Source organism: Choloepus didactylus, chromosome 8 (genome assembly GCF_015220235.1).
Source record: "Choloepus didactylus isolate mChoDid1 chromosome 8, mChoDid1.pri, whole genome shotgun sequence".
Lineage (NCBI taxonomy): Eukaryota > Metazoa > Chordata > Mammalia > Pilosa > Megalonychidae > Choloepus > Choloepus didactylus.
Window position 1 is genome coordinate 21960657 of NC_051314.1, and position 27784 is coordinate 21988440.

A 27784-nucleotide genomic window follows, 5' to 3' on the forward strand; every position below is an offset into this window, starting at 1 on the left:
TTTGGGGGAATTCTGAATGGCTATGTCAGGGATACAGCGGTCTCGGGGTGATTTCTACTTTTTTCCTTGCATACGGGCTAGTAAGGAGACTCCAGTTGCCTAAAATGTTCGTAAGGAAAGGGTGTGAAAATGCCAGAGGCTGTAGTTAATGGCACAAAGAACTAATCCCTGAGAAGCCGATTCCCACGCCAGCTGACCTCCCTCGCCCTGCTCCTCCCCCGCGGTTTTGTTGGGGAATGTACGTCGCCCATATCCCGCGTTCTGATTGGCTGACATCGAGGAGTTGCCGCGGGCTCACCTGTCTCCCGTGTGCCCATTGGCTGCGGCGGAAAGGGCTGGTGGCATGGTGCCGCTGCTGAGGGAAATCCGGGGCCTGCCGGGACCAAGTTTCAGGAAGCCGCTCGGGAACCAGGCCCTAGGCTCGGGAAGGCGGCGAGCCCTAGGTAACGTCGGCCGAGGGAGGAAGGACAAAGCCAGAGACTCGGGACTCTGCGCCCTGCGCGGACGAACGCCACCAGGTGAGTCACCTCTTCTGCCCCTGGGGGTGTTCCTCAGACCAGCTGCACAGCGGCCAACTCCGGGTCTGGGTCGCCCACCGCGGACCTGCTCGCTGCCGCAGCTGGTGCGCTCAGCCTGCCAGGCGAGGCCGATTCCCGGGCGTCGCCGATCGGAAGTTTCCAAGGCCCGGCTTAATGTGAATGTGCGGCCGTTGGGTCCGCCCAGGAGATCCTCTGCCTAGGGCTCTCGTTTTTCCATGGTTATAAATATTGGCGTTAATTTGAAACTGTCACCTGCTCAGACATGTTATAAAACTAGAATTTAATTGAAGTTAACTGTGGTGAAGACGAGACGAGGAAGTATGTAAGTATGAAAATTGTGCTTATTGTAATTGGATTGCAGAACTCTAAAATGCTAAAGAAAACATGGCGCTTCAGAGACTAGCTCCTGTTGTTATTTAGCATTTACTAAGAGCATTACTATGTGTTGGGCACAAGGCATGTATTTGGCTGAGTCTTTTGAAGTTTGTGAACTAAACTTTCAAATAGTCCAAGTGCCTATTATTTCAAAGTCCTAACTGCAGAGGTTTTTTTTTAATATAGCTTACTTTCTCTAAAACATGTGTGACAACCAAAACTTAAACTCGAATTGCTGGTGGGATACAGAAGTGACTGGAAACTACAGCCCTTGCCCTTAAGGAACTTTTAAAGTCTATCAGGATGGATGCATGTGTATGTTTATGAGTAATAATCCGCTGCAAAGGGGGTTTTGATATTTGTTGCTCATTTGCACAGTCTTGGCTTAAAATGCATGGAAATTTAGGTAAAAATCTTTAAAAATATGCAAAACCATGGTGTATGTGGAAAGCCATGAAAGTTATTTTAAACTGAATTCTTGACTTGTTCTTAACAATATAACTTGAGCTTCTTTAGAATATTGATAGCTGTGATGTTCATTGAGAACCAGGTACTAGTCTAATAAGCCCTTGACATGTGTTAGGCAGTAGTGCAGGACCCTGGAGTCATGCTGTTCAGTTTGAATCCAAGCTCTGCCATTTATTAGCTGTGCAGCCTTTCACAAGTCACTTCACAGACAAGTTTTCTGAATACTCTGATTTATGGCATTATTATTACTGCATTTAAACTTCACAATTACCCAGTGAGGTAGTGTTCCCGTTTTCCTGGTGATCAGACTGAGGCACAGAGAGGTAAAGAAACTTCCTCAAGTCACACAACAACTAGTGGCCAATAATTAGGCCCAGGCAGACTGGTGCCAGTAGCCCCCAGTTTTACCCACTACATTAAGTTGTCTCATGACCTTGTTTTGTTCATTCAGTTTCAATGTACAGATACTGATTTTGTTTCTCTGTGGAGCAAGTTCTTTGCTGAATGCTGGGGATATAGCAGAACAGGACTCCATTCCTGGTCTCCTAGCACTTGCCATCTAGTGCAGGTTCATGGCTGGAGTGCAGGTTCATGGCTGGAGTGCAGGGCGGTCCATGAATACTACAGAAATCATTTGCAAAGCATTGTGGGTGTGGGGATTTTTTCTGGAAAGAGGGTCTGTGGCTCTCTTCAGGTTCTCTGTGATCCAAAGAAGTTATGTAGTGTTGTTTCAGCCCAAGAGCTAATGCCTAACCTAATTCCTGACACACAGCATGAACTTAAAAAAACTTAATAGTTCAGTGAATGAAGAACAGATAAGAGTGTGTAAATACTACAGTAGGGTCAAAGGCAGGGTGCTACCTGAGAGCAACAGGAGGGTCACCTGCCCAGAATGCCTGCTCGAGTCAGTGATGACAGCCAGATAAAGGGTAGAGAAGCAATTCATTAATTCATTGGAACACAAAAGGGTATAAAAAGGCATAGCCCCCACCTTCATGGAGCTTACTACTGTGAGACAGAAATACACATGTGAACATTTGCAGCCACGATGGGTGGTGTAGAAGAACGATCCCATGGTGCTGTAAAAGCCTTTTCTAGGGACAGGGAACTTTATCTACTCATGAAATTCAAAGGTTTCCCTGAGAAACTGACACTCAGATCCAGTAGTTAACTAGACAAACATTTCAGGCATGGAGAACAGCATCCTCAAGGACAAATGTATTGGGTATAGATAAAACACCAAGACTGAATGGAGGCAGGTGCGGCCAGTGTAGGGAGTTGGGGTAGAGCGCTGACACAGGACAGCTTGTCGGCCATGGTAAGTCATTTTATGTTTTGTTCTGGTATTTGTTTTGTTTTGTTTTTTTTGTCTTTATCCTGAAGTGCCACTGAATAGTTTATTGCAGGGAAGTGACAAGATCACATTTTGAAAAGGTGTTGGAGAGGAGTCCAAGTTGATTAACTGGTGGAGAACATGATCTCTAGGGAGAGACTGCAAGGTAAGAAGGGGAGAGAGTCGAGAACCAAGCTATTAAGAAGATGAGCCTGCAGAGGAGAAAGATAAGGAGATGTCAGATGTGTAGGAAGGAAGGAAGAGAACTAGGAGAGTGGAATGTCTTAGAAGACAAGTGAGAGAAAGTTGTCACCTGTGCTGCAAGTTGTGGAGAGGTCAAAAGACACATGAACTTAAGACTATTCATTGGCTCTAACCACATGTAATTTGTCCTTATTGACAGCTATTTAGGTAGAAGAAGAAATGGAAGGAGAGAAGGATCCCCAAGAATTAGCTACTAGTGGTGATGGTGGGAAGATGCGAATTTAGTTGAAGGGGCAATGAGAGAGAGAGACTGGTTGTTTTAAGTGTAAGAGGCCTGAAAGTGTTTAAAAGCCATGGAGGTGAAGGGTGGGATCACCAGAGAGACGGATACAGCTGAAGGAGTGACTATTTGAGAAAAAAGCACTGTAGGGTTCCCAGTCTACAGAAGGCACAGGAAAGAACCCTGGGCAACTTTGATTAAGAATGGAGAGAATGGGGAAGGGTGTTGGAAATCTAACTTGAGAAGAGTTGACATGGTAGGGAGTGTGGAAGAGTGAGTTGACCAGAGAAATGTTTTAAGATGGAATGGCAGAGGAAGCCAAGTGTGCATCAAAGGCCAGAAATGAGCCTCCTGCTCATTCAGGGTATTGCAAAATAAAGAGGGGAGTGGGGATGAAGGCTAGTTGGAAAACAGAACCTACATTTAATATACACTAAAGGAAGCATCACAAATCATGGAGAAGGAAAAGATTGTTCAAAAAATGGAGCTTTAAGATAGCTAAACTATGAATGAAATCTATTTATAGTCTCAGCTCCTACCTAGGAATTCAGATGAATTAAGGAGCTAACTTTTAAAATTCAAAAATATAGAAGGAAATATGGATGAATTTTTATCTTTTGTCTGGTCCTTAAAAGCAGTAAGGATCATAGAAGAAAGGAACGATTTGACCACTTAAAATTAACCACTTTGTTAAGCTAAATATACCATTAACAACTGAGAATGAACTGGAGAAAATATTCCCCAAAGTGAGAAGACTGTTAGACTAAATATATAAAGAATTTATACAAGTCATTTTTTAAAAAGCAGAAAGATCACAATTGAACAACCAAAAGGCAGGAATGGTTGATTCACAAAAGGAAATAAAGTTGTTCAAAATAGTTTCTTAAGGAAAGGTCAGCCTCACTAATAATGAAAGAAAATGAAGTTAAGTTGTTGTGGTATCATTTTTCACATCTCAAAGTAAAACCTGATGAGAGAAGCACTTACACTAATTGTGAGAATGTCAACTGGGATGGTTTTTCTGGGCAGTAAATTTAAATTTAGCAATTTAGCCTTGAAAACATTCACACATATCCTCTTCAGTAATTCTACTTCTAGGAATCCATCCTAAAGGGAAAAATATGAAATATGGACAGATAATTAGCAAATAGCAAAAGTTACAAATAGCCTAAATGCTCAATATTAGGGAATGAATTAGAAAATTAATACTGTATCTATCTGTATAATATCATGTACTAATTTTAAATGTTTAGAGTTTTAAATGCCAAAGTAGATACTAGGAGTGTATAAAGTACAAGAAGCAGAAAATAAATCATATCATGTGCATTGATGACAGGAGTCACACCATGGTGCTTTTCATATTTGTAGTTATCTGTGTTTGCTCATCAGAGAGTGAGAAACAGGGAGACAATTTTTATCATTTAGACAATTCACCTGGCACTCCACACATTATAGTTCACCCTGGAGTAAGCAGGAAATGGGAGACAACCTGCTGTTTCCTTAGCCTCATTTGGCAGGGGCACTTCTGTCAGTGTAAGCCCCTTGCCATGGTGGGGGCACCTCTGTCAGTGTAAGCCCCTTGCCATGGTGGATGTGGTTCTAGTGTTTAATGATCTGTCATTTTGTATAACGTAACCAAACCAAGTCAACTACTACATCTGGTGCTTAGCCAGACTGCAGTCTGTTCCAAACCTCGAGGACCCCCAGCTGGCTTGGACTTAATGAAAAACAGTATGTTGGTCTCCAGCATGGTGCCTGCTTAAGAGATTTCCAAGGAAAATTGAGTCTATGCCATTTTCACTTTACAGGCTGAGTTTAGAACCTAAGTCCCAAGTACAAGGCAGCCCCATTTTATGTATTTTAAAAATAATAATAAATGGAGCAAGAAATATTTTTTTTTAATGGATGTTTATATGTCAAAATATGAAGGGCAGTTGTCTGTGAGTGTTGGGATTATGAGAGTTTTTCTGCTTTCTTATATTTTTTAGAATTTGGCAAACTCTGCAGTGACTATTGGCTTTATAAAACATTATCATTTTGGAAGACTGAATTACGTTTTTTCAGTTCTCCTTGTAAATAATGTACTTCTGTTTAAAATACAATTTAAAGTCATCTTACTATAAGGCTTTTAGATCCAGATATTTCCTAATAATGGCTACCATTTATTGAATACTTTACTGTGTACCAGTGGTTCAACCAGAGTTTTCTTCAGATAATTCATTCTACTGTTAGCCAAGTACTTGACATGCACTTTAACCCTCATAGTATCTCTGTAAGGTTTAGATGCTATTCTGTTTTACAGATAGCTATTACTATTTTTCTTACTATTTACTGAGCATTACTATGAGACATTGTTCTGATAACTACTATCTTGTTTAATCCGAAGCACAAAGAGGCTAAGTAACTTTCCCAAGATCACCTGTAAGTTAATGCCAGGACTGGGAGTTCAGCTGCATTCTTCCCTGGCATGCTGGATGGATGTGGATCCCAAGGCTTGCAGGGTTACACAGACAAACCCAGATCTGCCCGTGCTCTTCATCATTATTTTGTTCCTCCTCCATCCTATTAAAATCCAGGGTCATTTTAGAAATTTTTAAAAATATTTTCATATTGTCTTCTTGGCTAACAGTACAATGAATTATCTGATGAAAACTCTGGTTGAACCACTGGAAATAAAACAGAAGCTATGCCTGCAGTTGCTTTAGTCTCCATAGGCACTAACAACAAGCGATTATTACAGATGGTAAACCAAAATGGGAAAGTTCTTACATGCTCTTTTTCCTTATACAATTATCATTTATTTGATAATTAATAAATTAGTCATTTATTTGAATTAGGCTGGAAAGTGAAGAGTCCTTGGTAAATATGGCAAGGGTATCTTTAGAGGCAGGGATCGGAAATGCCTGGGTTTGGCTTTCCTTTGAAACTACAGATAATTAGGGAAGGCTGCTAACTGGCTAAGTGGCCCAGTACTGCACATTTTTATGGCAAGGCTGAGACATTTAAGAACACCCTCAGATACTAAAAGATAAAACAAAAACAAGACAAAAATGAAACTAGGCATGTTTTCATTACCAGAATCAAACAAAAAAGTGGCAAAGGATATACTGTACTAGGCACAGTAGAATAATCTAAATGTACTAAAGATTGTCAACCTGGGACAGCTGGTTAGATTCTTTTAAAAGTTGTTCCCCATTCTGCAGCCAACCTGATTTCCCATGGTTCCTCAGGGAAGTTACCTCTAGGACAGTCACATGGCATTTCTTATTTTGCCTAGCTAAGACTTACTTTAATTCTGGATTTAAAAGACGGTTTTCACATAATTCTAATACAACAAGCATGTGTTCATTAACTCGTTTTAAATAAAACGAATTAACTGACTCGTTTTGGGTGATAGTTATCACCCAGATTCAGCATGGCAAAAATATTTACTCTAAAATGTAACATTAGAGATGATTCCCCCTGCTCTTTTCTTAATAAGCATCTGCAAAGCTAAGCATGAGCTTAAAACATGTGTGTGTGTAATATATGTCTCCTAAAAGGAATTGTAACAGTGTAAAAAAGAGAATTTGTGTTAAAATAACATTGAGGTCTATAAACTTTGACCTCTTGTACTCTTTCTGCAGATCTGTAAAACGGAAATAACTACTTCATAACATGGTTGCACAGCTCAAATAAATAATGGATTTATAAATTACAAGATGTCTAAGTTGTAATGTGTATTACAATTACTTCAATATATTTTTTAAAAGATATAATTAATATTCCTCATGAGTAGTTTTCCTATGTTGTAATTTAAATTGATTTTATTCCCATCCTTACTGCTTACATCTCAAATTCTAAGTGTATGTGTTCCAAAAGCCAATGTTCCCCTTAAATTGAAACCTACATTTTCTTTCTTACAGGTTCATTGAATACATTTTGAGTCCCAGGACTGTGGGAATTAGCCAGTGGATTGCAGGCATGTTTTGGTTATTGCTGGTGAGATCGCAGCCCTACAGATTGTGTTCTTTCAGAAAACTGCCATTAACACCAAAATACAAACCTTTTGTAGCTTGCCTCACCTACACAACTGATAGACAGTCAAACAACGAAAATGAAAGAACAGTGGAAAAGCTCTATAAATTTTCAGTTGACATTAAGAAAATTCGCAGATTAAAAGGATGGGTACTTTTAGAGGATAAAACCTATGTTGAAGAAATTGCAAACATTTTACAAGAACTAGGTGCCAGTGAGACTTCTATAGCACATATTTTGGAATGCTGCCCAGAAGCAATTGTCTGTAGTCCAACTGCTGTTGACACTCAGAGAGAACTCTGGCAGTTGGTCTGCAAAAACAAGGAGAAGTTGGTCAAGTTAATAAAACAGTTTCCGGAATCTTTCTTTATTGTTAAAGACCAGGAGAACCAGAAGCTGAACATTCAGTTCTTTCAAGAGTTGGGACTCAAGAATGTGATCATTAGCAGATTTTTGACAACTGCACCTAATATTTTTCTTAACCCTGTTGAGAGGAATAAGCAAATGATAAAGATTCTCCAACAGAGTTATCTAAATTTAGGGGGCTCCGAGGCCAACATGAAAGTTTGGCTACTAAAATTGTTAAGCCAAAACCCATTTATTTTGTTAAATTCTTCTGCAGCTATAAAGGAAACACTAGAATTTCTCCAGGAGCAAGGTTTCACAAACTTTGAAATTCTCCAATTTGTGTCCAAACTCAAAGGATTTATTTTTCAGCTTTGCCCAAGAAGTATACAGAACAGTATTTCCTTCTCTAAAAATGTATTTAAATGCACAGATCATGACTTGAGGCAATTAATTTTAAAATGCCCTGCCCTTTTATATTATTCTGTTACAGTTTTAGATGAGAGAATTCAGGGATTACTGAAAGAAGGGATTTCCATAGCTCAGATAAGAGAGGCACCAATGGTTCTTGAGTTAACACCACAGATAATACAGTACAGGATAAGGAAACTAAATTCTTTAGGCTATAGAATAATGGATAGAGATCTTGCAAATTTGAATGGAACCAAAAAAGAGTTTGAGGCCAGCTTTGGTAAAATGCAAGCCAAAAAAGGAAGGCCAGTATTTAACCCTGTGGCACCATTAAATGTTGAAGAATAATTTAGTGATTTATGTTGCTTCTTTCTAGTAGTGCAAAGTAAAACTGACGAGCAGACTTAAGCGATTCAGGCAGTTTGTAAGCACCAGTAATTTTATGGATTTACTTAGCTTCTAAGTTGTTTGTTATCTGACTCACTTGCTCTATTTGAAAACATAAGCAATTGCATTTATTTTAAATAAAGTTGGTAACTTTCACCTTGAGCTATTATTTCACGAACTCATGTACTATTAAATGGCACATCAGAGAGATTTTATACTTCAGGAATCATTTCCAAAAAAACTGACAAAACTGCTTCCTTAATTCAAAGTATGAATACATTTTTATTCATAGAACATATTTCATCTGGGATGCAAATCCAGCCTTCTTCCTCACCACCAGCCCTGAAACCCTGTGATCTGAATCAGTCCTCTGATCTGAGTGCAATCTGTTTTCTGTAGCTTAGTGTCAAGGGAAACATTGACAAACTGCTAATAGTTCATCTCCTGGTTGGAATAAATGAGTATCTTTGAGAACCAAGTAGTACTCATCCAAAAGGAGTATTTTCTACTGTGCTGATTAGAGCCTACTTGTTTGATGAATTTTTAAAAAATTGACCATTATACCTCACAAAATACTTTTATGTGTATTCATTACTTTCCCCATTTTACAGATGAAGAAACTGAAATTTAGAGCAGTCACTCAGCTGCCAAGTGGCAGAGCCCAGATTCACTAAGCTCTGCCTCCTATTCAAACCTTGTGCATAGAAAAGAGTTGATATAAGAAAAGTCACCCCTATCTGACATGCCAAAAGAAGTTGAGTCTTAACAAATTTAGGGATTTTTATGGAAACTTCTCTGTAAAATCCCTTAAATTTGAAATGATCTAATTTATATACATTTGAAGTAAATGTAGATTTTTAGAAGCTTTCTGAAAATCCAGGTCTGCCTAAAAAGGGAAGTGTGTGATGGGACTGCTTTTAGTGGTAGCGTTTCAAGTTTCTATTTCTAAATCTTACTCCAAGATAAACATTACCCAGATAAAGACTGGCACACTTTCAGCTGTGGAGTTTGACCTTTGTAACAAATACACAACCATACAATTGATTCTGACACTCAAGCACCTATGTACTATGTGTATATGGCCTTTTCTTAAGTAATGAAAAAATTATGAAGAATGTAGGCAACGTCATTGTCCTTTATTCGTTCATTCAGCAAATGCAAGTAACCTTTGTTATGCAGATCTGTTCAGTTGCTTAGTTTGAATAGTAAGACTGATCTCTGGGTAGCACCTACTAACTGTCAGGCATGTTGTGCTTTACAACTCTAAGAGTTAAGTAACCATTGTTTACTGTTCCACAGGAAACTGAGGAAACTCAAGTCAAACAAGAATTGTTATAGAAAAAGAATGGCAGACAATACAACTAGTGCAGGGCTGAGTGATGGGGAAAGTGGCACAAGAGGAGGTAAGCATGACAGGTGCATCTAAGCAGTTAGGATCTCATTCTGAGTGTGATAGGGAAATCCCTTGGCTTGCCTTTGTGTATAAGGTTTACTTAAGTAGTTTATGCCTCTTGTCCTGACATAATTATCAGAAGTGCTCTTCTTCATTCTCAAGTGTCCCAGTTGGGAATACATTATATGGTCACCTTGTTAGTTCTGTTTTAGATGTCAGCTTTGAGAGGGCTACCAGATTTCCAAGTAGAATTGTCAACCAGTAAAAGGCTAAGTCTATATATTTTGGTATCATCTGCATATGTAAGGTATTTAAAACCATGTATGGTGAAGAGATTTGGAGTAGGGTAGCTGACTAAGCCTGGAAAAGGTTGAACAGAGGAGGAAGTCTACCAAGAAAAAAGGGCATGATCAATGATATTCACTGTCATTAAGAATTCAACAAAGATACAAACAGAAATGACTAACAGATTTGGCAAAAATGAAATCATTGGTTGATCCTATCAGGAGTTATTTTGATGGACTGGGGAAGATGAAAGGCCAACTGGAGTGGGTTGGAGAAAGAATGGGAGATAGGAGAAAGAAACTTTTTCAAGATTTTTCTGCAAAGGAAACCAGAAAAATTGAAGTTGTGAGATTAGGAGTAATTTTTCCTTAAAGAAAGCAAACACTGGAACATGTTTATAAGCTGATGGGTATGACCAAGGAGAGAGAGACTGATGAGAGACGGGGTAACTGCAGGATTGCTATCCTTGAGAAAGTGAAGGTAGGTGACCTTTGGATATTGGTCTTAGTCTGCTGTAAAGGAGGAGAGGCACTGACTGTGTGAACAGATGCTGACAGGTTAATGGAGTGGGTGGTGTAAAAGGCAGGGGAGTTGCTGTCCAGTTTCCTCTTTTTTCAGATGACAGAATGGAAGGGAGGATAGGAGGAGTTATGAAAATAGAAAGGTATGAAATAGTCATTTTAAGGAGTGGGAAAGTGAACGTACGTATTAAGAGAAGTCCAGCACAGTTCAGTGGCCATGTGTGATTTGTGGCCATTAGTTTAAAGAGGGACTAGCCAGTAGAGCAGCAAAGTTTAGCTGCTCATGTCCAGGCATAGAAATCCAGTTCCAGAAATACATTTCTAGCTTAATTTAAAAGACTGTTTAAAAAACCAAATGCACATTCATGGCCAAACATGCTATATACTGATTTTATTTTCCCTTAGGCCAAATCCCATTCCATTATTTTTAGCCACTGATCCTCTGAATTAGTTTTGCTTTTGCCTTTTCTCCAATCTTACATTCTCATTAAGATCTTTCTGTGAAAGAGTTTTAAAAATTCAAAATCACCAGCATTACAGGGGGAGATATCCCTTAACATAAAACACTAGAGTCAAATTCTACTTCCCCTGTGAAAACCAGCTCTAATAACAATTATTTCCCACAAACATTTTAAGTGTAATTACACTAAATTCATTTCTGTAACAAAATGTAATCAGCTAACAAAGTAAATACAAATACCTGGAAGACTTCCAGTGAGTTCAGGTTGTAACCTGGTAAACCAGGCATACAAGCAGCACTGAATGCCGACAGCAGAATGAAGTACTCCTTGTTGAGTAGCCTCATTTCTGTTTCTGGGCATGAGTCTGAGAGATTGGGACTTACACTAATCCAAAAGTGACATGGATAATTCAACTAACATTGAAAACCTGTTTTTTATTTGTAAAAAGGAAAAATATACTTCCCTCATAAGGTCCTCATACTGATTAAACAGGAGAATGTATAGACAATATCCACCAGGTAAGTAGATACCCAGTAAACATCAATTTTATATAGTCTCCAAAACAGTCCCCATCCCTCTGAGTGATTTCTGTCCTGTGGGAAGTCTAGACTAACTGTTCCACAAGTTACTTAGGGCAAAGGGAAGTGCTCCCTACTTGTAACTCCTCCATCAGTTCTTAAACTTGAGTGTACACAAGAAACATCTGTAGCGCTTGTTAAAATTTAAAGTCCTGAGAGAGGATAGCACCTTGCAGAGATTTGGCAAGTTGCAGTAAAATGTAGAAATCTCTATTTTTAATCTTTATTAGAGGTGTTTGAGATATATTTGTTATTTCTTTTTATTTCACTATCATGCTGGTATCAAAATATGTTTTGGGGGATGTTTGCCATGTTTGCACATTAGTATCAAATTGTTTTAAAAATTGGCTACAGCACTCTCTGAAATGCTTAGTAACTAAAAATTTTAAGATTACCCTGTTTTAAAATTTCCTTTATTTCCTTAGATCTTAAAGAAACATTTCATCTTTTGCAGATCATACTGCTTTGTAACAGATTCATGGGTTCTTTTCCCATTCCCTTAATACAAAAAGTTTATTCAATCATCAGTTATTTTCATCTGACATTTCACTAAGTACAGGATTCAGAATGTCAACATTATTAGATCAGTCATTCAGGTGGGTCACACAAGTGTATCCTCACTGTGCCAAATACCTACTCAAAATATGCTGAATAACAAATGCCTCCAGGTATATACAACAACCTTAGTTTCTTGAAGTGAATTAGTCCTGTTTAACAGGTCAAATTGCTAGTCTGCGTAAATAAACCAGAAGACTCGAGTGTGCAGCTGTACATATCAAATGGCAAGTTCATTTCAATAGGAACTTCTATAGTTAACCATACATTTGTACAGTACTCTGCAATCATTGCAAAAGCCCCTCCTGAACAAAGGTATAGTTTAGTTTAGAATTCAAAATGAACTTGATGAGATAAAATATAACAGGTGGTTTTTCTGCAGCAGAAATTAATTACAACCATTTTTACTCAGGCAATTTTAAAGACAAGCAAAGTTGAAAATAAATATGTAAGCAAACAGTAAACTAAAGTCTACACTTAGAAATTCAGGTACAGAGCACAGCAGAGCCTATGACTGTAGAAGATAAATTAGAAATATAAACTAGCAGTGAAGCAATAATCTCTTCCAAATAGCAGGAATCAAGTTCTCCATACCACTATTAGTGTTCATCTATTGTTTGGGTTTTTTTTTTTTAATCCTTTTTGCTAATGGTGGCATTTGACCAGATATATCAATGAATACCTTAAACCATACTATATGAAACAAATGATCATTTAATTCCTAATGAAATGGACAAACTCCTTAATGACTTTTCAGTTTTGAACACAGTAGGAAGATTCAAAACCTTTGCAGATTTCTTTAAAATCCTTGTTCATATTTATGGAGCTTTTCACAATAAGTTATATTATCTATTTGTTGATCCAAATTATTAATGTAAATCCCTTAGTGGTTTACAAACATTTATGCTTCAGGTGTTGGAGGGATCTGTTTCAAGTTCTCCGGGATACTGTTTTGACTTATTTACTGTATGATATCACCCCCTCTCACTCCCTCCCCTATTGAAAAACCCACCTCTGTAATGAAGGCAAATTTCCAAATGAAAACTCCTGAGGTTTTTCAGGCTCGATTTTTAACACTTTGTGAAGAGGAATACCAAATAGAAATATGCCAGTTGTTAAATATTTATGAAAAAAAAGCAAAAAAAATGAATTCCAGCTAAGCCGTACTGAGAATGAATGGGACATGATGAGACATGTTAAGATATGACACATTTGTCATCCATAATGAGAGATTTCAATTCCCTGTCTGAAATTGACTTGAAAAGATGGTACAAAGTCTACAGCTGCTTTTAAGAACTGTAAGATAACTTACATTTTAAAAGCCCTTATAAACCTTTTGAGCTCATTTAATTAAATTTAAAACAATCCTCACATATTTTGTGGTTGCTTTTATCATGTTTTTAAAAAAGGATAAAGCAAATAATTTAAACCATTCTTGAGATAAAATAGGTGTGAAGGATCTGTTTTTTTTTTTTTATCTTAGATGTGTTCAGTAATTCTTAAGAACTTAAAATTATTTATTAAATATTTGTTCCTCAATATGAAACTCTTCCAGCATAACCGATGAACAAAGAAATGTTCCTTAGGCACTGTAAGGAGCATGAAACCAGGCTGAAGAGTACAATTTGACTGAAGAGTACAATTTGATTATAACTACAGCAGTTAAGAAGTGCTATCCTACCTGCTGACAGCAAGAAATGCCTTTACCCCAACCATGCCTGAGATTATCTAAAGAGGGAAAATTTATTTCAGAGAATCTTTAAAAGAATCCATAGATAATTCTAAGAATTGCACATATTTAGGGTGTTAGAAAAGATGTGTTCTTTTGTAAGGCATCAATGATTACATGAATAGAATGTATATCTAACAAAAGATTAACACTCGGTATCATAAAACCATTTATCTTTTCTTTTAAACCTTTCTAGCTCCTGCTACTTTTACCAGCTTAAATTAAAAAAAAAAAAAAAGCCTCTTGGCCTAATCAACTATGGTTATAAAAAACTAAGACATCTGAAACTATCAGGCACATCAAAGGTACAGTTTATGTAGTTCAAGGTTCCCTTCTTAAGGGGCATATGAGTTACCTGGCACATCATACATATGGAACTATAAAGATCATCCACTAAATTCAACGTTCACATTTTTAGTCAAACTGAAACAGACTTATAGTAATTATTCAAACATATCATATCTTCAGTTAGAACTGAATAACATTTTACCAGATAAGAAGCTGGAATTTAAGTATGAGAAACCTTCATATACTGTGCTAGTATTGGTCTCTTCTGTTTAGACGAAAGCCAGTCATCAATACTTTCAACACAGCAGATTAGAAGATAAACATCCAAAATAGGTGACTTGGTTGTAGTCCATAATTTAGCAATTCAATGCCACTGGCATCATAATGCTGTGGAGATCAAGTGTATCTCCATATTTTAGTCAGATTTGTCCTTTTTCTTTCCTGTTAAGGGCACTTTGTTTACAACAGCAGACCCAACAGCTGTAACACCTCCAGCCACAGCAGACATTCCCCCTTTCACCAGCCCTATTCCCAGGGAAGGCACAGTTGTAACAGCTGTTTTGGTCACCTCCAGACTCTTTCCACCAATCCAAGCCACACCACCAATGGTGGCACCAACAGCTCCCTTTGTAACACTGAAGATACCCCCAGTCACACGAGACAGCATGCCTGGTTGCTGCTGTGGGTGATCTTTCATTGAACCTAATAAGAGAAAATACCAGGAGACAGTCAAATAGAAGTCTTTAAAAGAGCAGTACAAATCACTAAGTAACCTAAGACTTCCCAACAATTAGGAGGTTGAGTTTGATAAGGCCCAATCGGATGAGACATCTCTCAATGCTATAGTTAAACACATGCTAAGTCTTAGTACCTTAGAAGAAATGCTTTAGAGACTAGAAAACTGACAAAATGAGAGTCCTAATTTTAAATGAGCTATTTTTAAATGTTTCCTCGATGTATAGTTTTGGGGTTATGGAAAAAAACACCTTATCTTATATCCTAATTGGAGCATGAAGGAATAAAAAGATAAATATATTTAGCTTTCATTTCCTAGATACACTTCAATCAATCATTACTGAAATAAGCTTCTCGAGGTATGGTCCAGGATCTCTCGGGATCACTGAAACCATTTCAGGGGATTCATGAGGTAAAAACTATATGATTTCTCAATTTCATTTTGTCACGAGTGTACAGTAGTTTTCCAGAGGCTACATGACATGATGACAACAGACTGAATGCAGAAGCAGCTGCAGGAATCTAGCTGTCTTCTATTAAACTAGAAAAAAGAAATTTGCAAAACTGCTTTTCTGTTTTGGAAAACAGTTACTTTTCCTAAAAATGTTAGCCATGTTAACATGTAAATGAATGAAAGATATGTAAATTTCTCAGTTTTAATTGCTAAATACGGTAAATGTTAAGTCACAAAGTCTTTGAGGTCCTCAATTTTTGAGAGTATCAAAGCCTCCTGAGACTAAAACATTTGAGAACTGTGAATTTAAATATTTGGGTGTCTGCCTCAAGTGCCCGTTAATAATTATTTAAGGAGCTAATGCTATGTAAAAATAGGAAAACTATTCATCATTTTAAATAATACTACCTACCTGAAATCATTTTTCTTCAGATGTAAGCAGGCACTGGCAAACTATAGCTAGGATTAATACTTAAATCACTGCCTCAGTAAATTCTTATGGAAGAGAGTATGTATTTTGAAGAGTTTAACAAATTCTTTAGATACTCCCAGAAAAGGTGACACCAATATAAAAAAATTCAGATTTATCCAAGTCATAAGTTTATTCTCTTTGGTTTGTTTAGCAAGTAGCCTCGAACTCAGGCACAAAATGGCAGTAAATTTTCATAAACATTTGCTTGTGCTAGCTTCAAATGAACACACATCTTTCCTCCCTTTGTAATCTGATTTGGGCAGCAGCAGCAGGTAAGCAGTGGTGTTTTTTTAAACTTCATGGAAAAATATTTGGTAAATACACAATTTCAGGTTTTAACCACTGAAAAAGTACAACCTAACACAATGAAAGGCAAATTCTTGGCACAAAAGTTCAACTAAGATCACCAAAGCTATTTAGGTCCTAGCAGAATGAGGTTTTCAGATTAGGGTAACATTGGAAAACTGACAATATTTCATAGGGAAACAAGAAAAAAATTCTGAAAATAGAGCTTTTCTAATATACATGGCACAGCCTTACCCTGAGGTACTTTTTCTTTTCATTGTTTAGAGATTTTACATCCTATCATAAGAGGCAAAATCTCACTGATTAGCCAAAATAGCATGCATATATAGAGAAGGTGTAAAACTATGTATACAGCATCTGATTAAATTTATAAAAACCAAATGTTTTTCTCATTAAAACTATTTGCATAGTTAATATAAATTTTTAAAATAGAAATAGCTGAGGATGCATTACTAGACTGAAGATATAGATGAATATTTGAATATATTATGAAATTATAATGGAAAGAATTAAATAATTGATAATTCTGTTGTAATCAGTCAATGGCACCAGGAAGGGGGGGGTAAAATCCTGCTTTGAGGATAAAACAGATAATTGCCTCATGCTGAATACCTCATTAGTAAAATTATTTTGCTATGCCAAAGTTTGTACACATGTGTTTAATGAAGACAAATAATTTTTCATAATCAGATAAATATTAAAGCTGTTAATATCTTTACAGTATATTCATGATTACCACCATAAAATTATCTGCTTTGCAGATTACTTGTTTAGCAGGATGTCATATAAGGACATTCTTGAGGCCATGTTCTCTTCTTTGACAATTACACTTCTGCATTATTCTTATTTATCCCCCTTTCTTGATTTCTTTCTTACAAAGTCCTTGCCAATTCTTGATAAGCGCCTTTTTTTTTTCTTTTTCAAAACTTTCTACTTTTAAAAAACCAGGGAAGGAAAAGAGCTGAGCCAATAATTTTCCAGGCTCTTTTTCCACACACACACCCCTACCCCCACCCCACCAGCAACAACAACAAAACCTAAACAAAACCTCATCAGTTGGTTACTTCTATCTTCTTTTTGCTTAAATACAATCTTTTCATTGTGTTTTTTTCCTAGCAATTTAATTTTTGGCTAAGAAATATGGGAAGAAAATTTAGAGAGCAGGTAACGGAGTAGGGAAGAAAATACAGTACCCAGAGTCATGACTGCAGCCCTAGCCTCTTCCCAGTCTACCTGCTACCTCATCTCTGTCAGCCACTTCCGCCCTTATTCTCCAATTTGATTCTCTTTAAGTATTACAGCTGTCCTGAACAAACATGCTATTCCCCAAGGAGATCTCTATTTGGATTAATTTTATTAATATTCTACACAAAAACCATAAATAAAAAATATCTGTAATCATTTTCTATATAGTCAGGACATTAATGTGTGCAGTTATGTTTCCAAGGTTTTTTTTTTTTTGAAGTAAAGGTAAGAATCAAATGATTCATGAGGTCACAATTTTCAAACTCAGAGAGAATTATAATTTAGAAAATAAATTAAGCAGACCCCACAGCCATGTATTAATGTAGGAAGGGAGAGCTACCAATTTATTGTAATGAATAAGGGTTTAACAACAAATCAGAAGTGCCTCTTGAATTAGGGTGGTATTTCTATGCATTACATCAAAACTTTTAACACAGTCTATCCTTCCTCCCATCCCACCTCACCCTACCCTTTATGAAAGAAAGGATACTCTCTTAGTTGTGAAATGCTCTTAAAAGAATAAAAGTGGGACAGGAAATTAGACCTTATATAATAAAAGTTGTACTGTGTCCCCATTCATCAATATCTGTGTTTACTTATTAGAAGGTAAAAAATGTTTATCTTCAATTATCTTTGGAATATATTTACTGCCAAGGTAAATGAGTTATGTTACTTTAATAGAAATTATCAGAGCTTTAATTCCCCAGGATACTTTTTCCACTTAGTGTTGTAGGTGCATACTTACCTTCTGGTGGTTCATCACTAAGGTATGACGGCATTTCTTGTTGGTTTTTATCTGCCTGATTCATGATCTCCTAAAAAAGAAAAATACACATTTCAACTTCAACATGTAAGACTAGCTCTTGTCATATGCTAATTTATGACTCTTTATTCAGATAACATTTAAAACATCCACCAAAAGATTATTTCACTTCATCCCTCTCCTATTTCAATTTGTGGCATTTATGAGATACTTTAAATTAGATCAGTAGACAATAAAAATCTTATCTGAAACAGTAATGAGAGAGGCAGGATTAGACCAAGCTTTCCTATGTGTTACTGTTGTGCTTCAACTTAAACTGAAAATTACCAATTGAAAGAGAGTTGGAAGGTGGGGTTTTGTTGAAAAAAATTTTAAATGCTTCCTCCTAGAGAATACTGGTTAATTTAGTTGTAATTCATTTCACAATAAGTTTAAGATTAAAAATAATAAGGGAAACTAAGATAAAATAAGCTATGTTGAGAAGAAAAACATGGTTAAACTTTATTTTCCCAATTCCCTTTACTGTCTTAAAATATTTGTTTTAAATTCACTTTACTAAGTAAGGATTAAAAACAACTCAAGATTGATCTAAAAGTGTCCTTTATGATACATTGCCCTGCTTGGTCAGAAAACTAGGTTTATGATCCCATAAGTCAACTAAGAATTTCCTAGTCATACAACCTTGAAGGCTAAATTACTGTACTTCTACATATACAACTAACAACTGATTAATTTTGATAAGTACTTCAGTACCTCAGTTAATAAACATTGACTGAGCACCTACTATAGGCCAGGCACTGTTTTAGGTGTACAGGATATTACAGTGATCAATACAGGCCAAAAAATCCCTGCTATCATGAAATGAAAACTCTATTGGGGGAGGAGAAACAATAAATATACAAATATATTGTATGTCAGATAATGTTAAATGTTATGGAGAAGTTTCAGCAAGAGCTATGAAGGGGGAGAGAGTGTGATACCTTAAATAGTATAGTCTGTGAATGCCTCAGTGAGGTCACATCACAAGGCAGAAGAAACAGCAAGAACCCAGGCCCTGAGGCAGGAGAGGAACTCGCCTGGGGTGTCCTAGGAACAGCAAGAGTACAGCCAAGGCTACATCAAGAGGTGGCAGGAGAAGCAGTCAAAGAGTAAGGTTCTGATCACATCAGCCCGTGCAGGCCATCGTGGAGATTCTGGACAAACAATTCTGAGATGGGAAGTCTGTGAAAGGCACTGAACAAGGGAGTGATGTGTTCTGATTTACATTTTTAAAAAATCATCTAGCTACTGTGGGGAGAACAAGGAGGAGAGCCAAATGTAGAAGCAGAAAGACCTGTTAGAAGACTATTTCAATAATCCATGTGGAAAATGTTGATGGCTTAGATGAGTGAGGTAGAAGTTATGAGAAAGCAGGGATTTTCAAGGGTAAATTTAACTTTGCAATTCATCTTGCAATGTCTTTAAAACCTAAATCCTGTGGAAGATGGGACTTACACAGTCCAGCAGCTTGTCATGTGGCTAACAGATATCTTTTTAGTTGCTCTAGTTGAAAACCCTGACTTGAACCATCTGTCAAGAGCACCTAATCTTATCCTGGACTGATTTGTGAATTTTGCTTAAATTCACTTAAGATTTCAGAAGTAATAGTCACGATATGTAATTGCCAACAAAAAAGGACCAAAAGAATATCAACTAATGCAACACTAGGAGGAGTTCTTAACCGACATACCTTAATTTTAAAAATCCCTCAAGCCAGAATGATACATTCATTTCCATTCATAGTTAGATTTTCTTTGACATACCATGGTAAGATCATGACAAATCATATAGCATAGTGGTTAAGGCCCCAGAATCAGAGCACCTGGATTTGAATCCCAATCAACCATAAACTGTATGGCTAAAGACAAATAACTTCATCAGATCCTTGCTGTTCAAGAGATTTAAAATAGAAATTAAAGAAGATATTCTGGCCCAAACTCTAAGATTAGAATACTATTTAACAAATTCCAAAACAAAACATGCAGATGTCCTGCCAGAATATGTGTCCCTTCTTGAGGAATATGACTATTTGGAGCCATTCTCTTCCAAGAGAAGGACCTTTGTCTAACCTGTTCATCACTGTAATTCCAATATCTATGTGCCACACACACACAAAGCCAAGAGATCACCCGGCTGATCAACTTGATCAGCAAAAGCTGCCATACCCTGTAGAACAATATGGTGAAATTATATGCACATATCCATCTTCATATTTTAGCTGGAGTTTAAAAACAGGTGTGATAATGTCAGTGACTGCATAGATTTCAAATCCCTATCCCACAAATCCCTACTGTAAAGCTTACCCTTTAAAAGATTAGACAAGATATACGCAAACTAATGTAGATGACATGAATTGACGTCATCCTTCTGTGGGTAAGCAATAAGGAGCGTGAAGATTTCTAAGCAGAGTAACATTTGTCAGACAGATGCTTTAAGAAGCTAACTGAAGCCAGGGAAGGTTAACCCCAAAATGTGACTTCTTCAGTAGTCCAGTGAGATGGAATAACAGTCTGAACTCTTCCCAGTCTGTCTGCTCTCAGTATATGCTCAGGCCAAAACCCTAGGGGTCATCCTTGACTTCCTCTTTTTTTACATCCCCATCTAATCATCAGTTAATTCTGGTGCTTAAATAAATCCAGAATATGACTTCTCACCACTTCTACCACTATTACCTTAGTCTAAGACATCATAATCTCTTAATTGGACTACTACAAAACCTCTTAACAGGGCTCCAAACTTCACTTTTGCTCCCCCCTTCATTCTAGCCATGGCAGACTTCTGATTTAAAACCATCTAGGTGCTTCCTGTTTCGCTCAGAATAAAATCTATAGTACTTATTTTGGCCTTTGAGACCCCACATCATCTATCATCCGCCCCCCCCCCACCCTCTCCCAGTTCCACTCTGATATCACCTCCTACCAGTCTCTTACCTCATTCCACTCGAGCAACACTGGCTTCTTTGCTCTTCCTGTCCTGAAAGGGTGTTCCCTGTGATATCTTGCTAGCTTACTGCATTCAAGTCCTTATGCAAATATTGCCTTATTAGAAGGCCTTTCCCTGACTACCCTGTAATAAATTAGCACCCTCCTACCACTCTCCCTCTCATTTTCCCCTTCCTCTGCTCTATTTTCTTCATCTCTCTTATTACCACTTGATAGATATTTACTTTGCGTCTCTCTCGATTAGAATGTAAGCCAAAGAACAAGGACTTAATTATGTCTGTTGCTAGATTCCCAGAGCCTTAACATCCAATGCATAGTGGACACTCAAATACTTGAAATTTTTTATGAAATAGAAGCAACATAACCTGGGTATTAATGTGAGCTGAAAAGAAGAATCTCTGTTGATGTCAGATTTCTAGCATGAGTAACTACGTAGATAAACATGATGATGAAGACAGGGAACATGAAAAGAGAAACAGCTTCTGAGGGAAGATAAAGGACTTGTTCTTTTAGAGAAGTTGTAGGTTTACAGAAAAATCATGCAGAAAATACAGAGTTCCCATATGATACCCTATTATTAAAGTTGCATTAATGTGGTACATTTGTTACAATTGATGAAAGAACATTTTTATAATTGAACTATTAACTATGGTCTATGATTTATTGTAGGGTTCACTGTGTTGCACAGTCTGGGATTATTGTACATTCTGGGTCTATGGTTTATTGTAGGGTTATTGTATTGTACTGTATGGTTTGTATGTATTGTATGGTTTGTATGTATGTATGTATGTATTGTATTGTATGGTTTGTAAGTATGCATGGTTTGTACGTGTTGTATTCTACTGTATGGTTTATTGTAGGATTACTGTATGGATTATTGTACAGTCTGGGTCTATGGTTTATTGTAGGGTTCACTGTATTGTACAGTCTGGGATTTTTTTGCGTGTGTTTTAATTTTTACTGTAGTAACATATATACAACCTAAAATTTCCCCTTTTGATGAAGGACTTGTTTTAGAATAAGCAGTATCTGAGATGACTTCAGGACATCTACAGCAAATGTTCATCAGGTAATTGGATTTCAGGGGCTTGAGACTCAAACTTGAAGCCTGAATTAGAGTTGAGGCTCTGTGAAAAAGGTATTTCTGATATGATAAAGAAAAAGAGTGAAAAGAAAGAAGTAGACTGATAACCTTATCTGGACTGCTCATATTCAAGAATTGAGCAAAAGAAAAATACAGAGAAAGAGTCGAGCAGAAGAAAAGCCAGCAAAAACAAACAAAAAATACCTGAAAATGAATAGTCAAATAAGTACAGTCTTGAGAAATTTATAAGCTTCCTAAAGATTTACACAATGCAGACATTAAAATAATTTATGAAGATCAAATACCAAAGGGAAATGCTATTGGTGTATTTAGAGAATATAAAAGGCATATTCCATATGATCCAATTTTTTTTAATTGCATATAAAAAGACTGGACAAATGATAGCCACAGCTGCCACTAGGGAGCAGAAATATAGTCAACATCTATATTTTAACTGACCACCATAAGCATATATAGCTTTTGTAATTAAAGAAAAACACATATTTTTAAGTCTTGGAAACCAGTGATGTTCCTAAAGGATATTTTTAAAGATTATGCAGTCATCTAGTTCTAGTTATTCTAGGTTTTTATTCACAGATTAAGTTGATCATCTGAAAAACAATGAACTTGTGGATCACATTATGCTGACTTCAAGAAAATAGCATCACTGAATTTTGTTCACGGTTATGTCCTTGGCAAACAGCCTTATGCAGCCTATTACTACATTTACTCTCCAACACTGCTGAAGACATTATCCACTACATCATTTGATGGCTCTTATATGAAGCTCCACCTGAGACTTTCTTTACAGGTAATTATTCAGAAAACCTTTTCTTTCCCCTGAATATTTAGCATGTTTTCTTCTCTTTGAGATCTATGTACTTGTTCTTATTTAAAAGATACAAAGATGTGATTTCTCTCTTTCCTTTTGGCTTCCAGGAAGTTTACAGCTAAAATCTCAGCCTGACGAGGTAAGCTCCTGTGGCCTGCATAGCTGTGTCCCATCACCCCACCCCTCCACACCGCTTCATAAGCTCCACCTCAGATTTCTATTTTCCCTGGTTTGCAATTTGAGTATCTTATTTATATCTTGCCATTTTATTCATATGTTTTTGTTGTATGCTGCTATATAGTATTTGTGGGATAGATGGATAAAATTTAAAGTATCAGTTGGACCCACATTAACATTAAGCATCACTAGAAAAAGATGTATACCAATATACAGTATGTTGTCATTTTTTTAAAAAAAAATTTAAGCTCCAGTTTTGCTTCTCAAATATATCTCCTTTAAAGTATGCAGTGGCATGTCAGGGGCTTCAAGAAGCCACATGAGAGACATGATGCATCCATTTTACCTGCAGTAATTTAAAATACTGTTTTACTTTTAAATGCACACTAATTAAAATGAAAAGTGAATTTATTTTTAAGATAACTAGACTTTCAAGAAATTTAATTCCTGCCTGGGGATGCTTCTGAGTGTATCTTCAGATTTACCAGCTCCCTCTTCCCAGCCCAATCACACTCAATCCCATGATTTCACTCCCTACAGCCCTCAAGTGGAGCATTTTTGGTACAAAAGTTTGACATGTACGAAATTAGATGCAATTACATTTATGGAAACATTCACCATTATATTATTTATTATTAGCAATACTTACCAACATCTATAAACCAAAAATAGCAAATCTGGAGTCCTGTCAGGCCAGATGCCCAGATATCTAGTCTAAAGGAATTTGCTATTAGAGGGCCTCAAAAGTCCTAAGAGGCCACAGAGATTGATTTTTTTTTTTTTAAATGTCTGGGTTTCTTGTACATCACTATAACTATAGATCATAAAAGCAAGTTTGTAATATTAAAATTCCTCTGCGCCTCTTAGGGTAACAAAAATTGTATAAAAGCCCCAAGTATTTGGGATATATTTTCTTTTCTGAATTCCTAATCAGATCATAAGATTCCAAGTTATCTTATGAAGGTATTTTTACTAAAAACTTAACTATAGTGCCATCTTACACTTTTTATTCATACAAACCATATCCAACCTCTCTACACATAAATATGAGACAAAATTTAGTGATATTATTTCTTCCTGGATTATTAGTCCTTTATTACTAAGGAGAAATAATTTTTATAGTAGCATCCTATTCATTATAATTACAGGTGACCTGTTCCTCTTAAATTGGAAATTAAGAAGACAAACTGATCCTAAATCTCCTAAAATTGGGAAAAGTGTAAGTAATCTGCTAGTAAAATTTAAAAGTACACAGGTGGAGACAAGGAACAACTGAGAGTGAGAGTGTCAAAATGACAATTTTTAAATGTTAGTGACATTAAATAAAACATTAAACAAGATTACTAAATTCTATGCAAATTATCACTAAATTCACTGAGTCTTTAGTTCAACATATATTTGAGTGTCTACTATGTGCCAGGCACTCTGTTAGACATTGAGATTTCACTGTGATTAAGCATATAGAGGACTGTAAACTCTGTTAAGAGTTTACTATACTTTCCCAGAATTTATCAGTTCAGCGAATCATTCACTCAAAAAAAAAAAAAAAAAAGAACAAAAACAGAAAAGAAAATCTGGTGTCTAGGAGCTCATAAGGCACACAGCTTCTGTTAAAAATGTATTTTCCTAAGGAAGGCAAGACAGACAGAAAACAACCTTTAAAATCAGCACAAATGATTTAACTTATTCTATATACAGTCTAAATCAGTTCCACCTTTTAGTCCTGAACATGTGAACAAACTATTACTGCACCAATTAAAACTGGTTATAAATGGGCTTTTAATAAACTGTGAAATGGGAACAACTTCTTCACTATAGACTATATATCATATATGCAAATTCATTCACAGTTACTTTAAGCATTTTAGAGGGAAGAAATAATACTTTTCCAGTACAATAGCATCATAGATATAGCAGCTGGCAAATATACTGAACAAGGATTAACAACACTATTCCCTAGAGGGTAATTTAATTCCAATAATAGAAATAAGTAAACAAATGCCTCTTGGGAACCTTTCTTTTTTTAAAGGAAAACAGATGAATCAATGTTGATTGTGGATTTCAATAACATTGTATATATAAATTAAACTTTTAATTTATAATGGGAACAAAGTCTGAAAACAATGCACAAATGTGTCTACAAATAGCACTCCTCTATGTACCAAAGCAAGTTAAATAAGTTATATCTACAAAACATAGTGCACAACAGTTTACTTTCAAAGCCATTTCAAAATACCTATTAAACAGTAAGTGCCAATTCCCCTATTTAAGAAAAAGACTAATAAATGAATTAGCTAAATTCTAAGAATTCTATATATAGGTACATTGCCACATCTTCACTCCCATGTTTTTAGGGTCTTTGTCAAATAACTACAGGGAGCTTCAAAAATATATTTATACAGAGCTTTAATGTACACATGCACCAAAAATCAGTGTACATGAAAACACCAGCTTACTTTTTTTAGGCCTTTCTAGTTAATCACTATCCTGAACAGGCTACTGTTAAAGATGGCTCCTGCTCACTAAGTCAACAGCAGAGAAAACATGCACTGAATCTGGCAACAAAATGCTCTGGAACAGGGAAGAAAAAGTACTAAGTAAAATTTGTAAGTGCACATGTAATGACAACTCACAGTAAGTATCAAAATGGCAATTCTTAAAGGTTGCCCTTTTTTGAAACATTAAGCAGCATTACAATACTCTATCAAACCAGAGAACAATACAGCAGTCATCTTCATTAAATGATACATATTAGTTCAACAGGTATTTGCTTCCCTACTATGTGGCAGGCACTCTGATAGGCAGTGAGGTTTCAGTGTGAATAAGAATGCAAAAGCCCTACTCTCAAGGAGTGTATATATAATTCAGTGCAGTATCTTCAGGAAGCAGGAAAACAGCAAATACTCAATGACTGAAACAAACAAAGGTAAAGATTTTCCCGGTTTAAAAGAATAAAACACACACACACACAAGACATGCATATTTATTTGCCTAATATAGTAACCACTTAAACTTTCCTAACGATGTTTTCTATATATGGACAAATTTTTACTGAACTCGGTTTCTGGTACATTTGTTATAACAAAGACTAAAGAAATGAAAGTGGAAAAAGCATAACAGGATGCACATGGGCTTTTTAAAAAATCAGGCATGTACACACATATCGAATGATGTGCTATCAATATGCCTGGGAAGCCCTTTAAAGCACCCACACCAGTGGAAGTTTTAAAGAATAAGCAATAGTATAAACTACAAAACCACGGATAGCAAAGTCTTTTCATCTGGAATTAGCACAAAGGTTCATTCACTTGAAATTGTTTCACAGAGGAAGGTCTGATAAACGAGAACCCTCCTCTCTCTCTAGGTGTTTCTAAACCCTTCCCCGGGCGGCGGCTCCTACCCCCACTGATCCCTTTAGGCACTAGCAAGTCACTCGTTCTTTAGCAGAGGGAGTGACGTGGCAGGAGAGGCAGAAAATTACCCTGGTGCAGCGGTGGCTAGGGCTGAGCTCAGAACCTCCTCTCCTCGCTCCACGTTGCATGCCCAGCACACCCCCAAATCCCTAGCGTTCCAGAATTTCTTTGTAAAAGGCTAAGGAGAGGTAATCTGGTTGGAAGTGGCATCTTGGGGGGTAATCTTGAAGCTGCATGTGCAGAGCAGGCACAGTTTTCATTTCGCCTGGGAGGCAATGATGGCACTGATGGATGCTCCAGCGCCCCCCAGTCACCCCTTGGCGCCGCCAGCGCCCCCTCCCTTCCCACACCTTCTAGGTTTAGGTTAGGCGAGGGGGTAGAGTCCGCCTACCTGGGAAGAGCACAGGGAATGTCCAAAGGGCCAAGTCTTGTGTGCGACTTGGGCTTGCACCCAAGACAGGTTTATCAACAGGTCAGGAGTGAATGGGGCGGGGAAGACCAGAACACAAGGCCCCCTGCCGCATCCCTCTCCCAGGCGGCTAACGCCCGCCCCAACCCTCGTCTTGCCCCCACGGGGCTAAGAAATCAAGCGGAGGCCTCCAAGGGGAGCTCCCAAATCTTAAACCCTGGCGGGTGGAGTGAGGAACATCGTAAGAGAAGCAGCCCCGCCAGCAAACCTCCATCTGCCTCCAACTTCGCCCCGCCCCCTCTCTTCCCAGCTTAGTCCCCACAAAGGGCCCCGCTTGGGACAGCCAGGCTCGGGGAAAGAGATGAGGTGCAGGAAGGCTAACGGAAGAAACTGAGCGACCGAGAGGACAGGAAGGCAGGCTAGCGGCCCCCGCCCTCCCAACCCGACTTACTCACCGCCGGGGCCGGGGGCCGGGCGCCGGGCGGAGGGAACGGGCAGCACAGAGGAGAGCTGAAGTAGCCTGGGGCGGCAACGGCGACTGAGGCAGCCCCGGGCAGTTGCGAGCTCCGGCGCGCCTCCGCAAGCTGCAGAGTGAAGAGACTCCGTTGGCGGAGGCGGCGGCAGCAGCGGCGGTGCCTGCGGCCTCTGGCTGCGTACGTGGCGCCCGACGCGACCCGCCCCCTCTGCGGCCTCCTCCAGCGACTCCGGCTCCGACGCGCACGCGCGCTCGCACACCCCGGGCCC

General features: G+C 37.6%; 2 protein-coding genes across 12 annotated transcripts in view; one reads left to right on the plus strand and one right to left on the minus strand.

Moving 5' to 3' along the window:
- Positions 1 to 295: 295 nt before the first annotated feature.
- Positions 296 to 27784, plus strand: part of MTERF2 (mitochondrial transcription termination factor 2) — a 75896-nt gene continuing 48407 nt past the window's right edge. For 8 of the 10 annotated variants that reach the window (XM_037846589.1, XM_037846584.1, XM_037846580.1 and 5 more), the window contains exons 1-4: positions 296 to 518; positions 7105 to 9762; positions 22807 to 23020; positions 23149 to 24437. In XM_037846589.1, the coding sequence (XP_037702517.1) occupies positions 7163 to 8320 (1158 nt within the window). In that variant the 5' untranslated portion in view covers positions 296 to 518; positions 7105 to 7162 and the 3' untranslated portion in view covers positions 8321 to 9762; positions 22807 to 23020; positions 23149 to 24437. The remainder of the gene's footprint in view (positions 519 to 7104; positions 9763 to 22806; positions 23021 to 23148; positions 24438 to 27784) is intronic. The other 2 variants (XM_037846582.1, XM_037846586.1) reach the window with 1 other exon arrangement.
- Positions 11994 to 27764, minus strand: TMEM263 (transmembrane protein 263). 2 transcript variants are annotated; one of them, XM_037846591.1, is made up of 3 exons: positions 27492 to 27764; positions 18127 to 18196; positions 11994 to 14871 (listed from the first exon to the last, which is right to left on the minus strand). In XM_037846591.1, exons 2-3 carry the CDS (start codon positions 18188 to 18190, stop codon positions 14585 to 14587), a joined length of 351 nt encoding a protein of 116 aa, XP_037702519.1. In that variant the 5' UTR covers positions 18191 to 18196; positions 27492 to 27764; the 3' UTR covers positions 11994 to 14584. The 2 variants fall into 2 exon arrangements, with proteins under 2 accessions (XP_037702519.1, XP_037702518.1); XM_037846590.1 differs by having other exon boundaries at positions 27496 to 27761.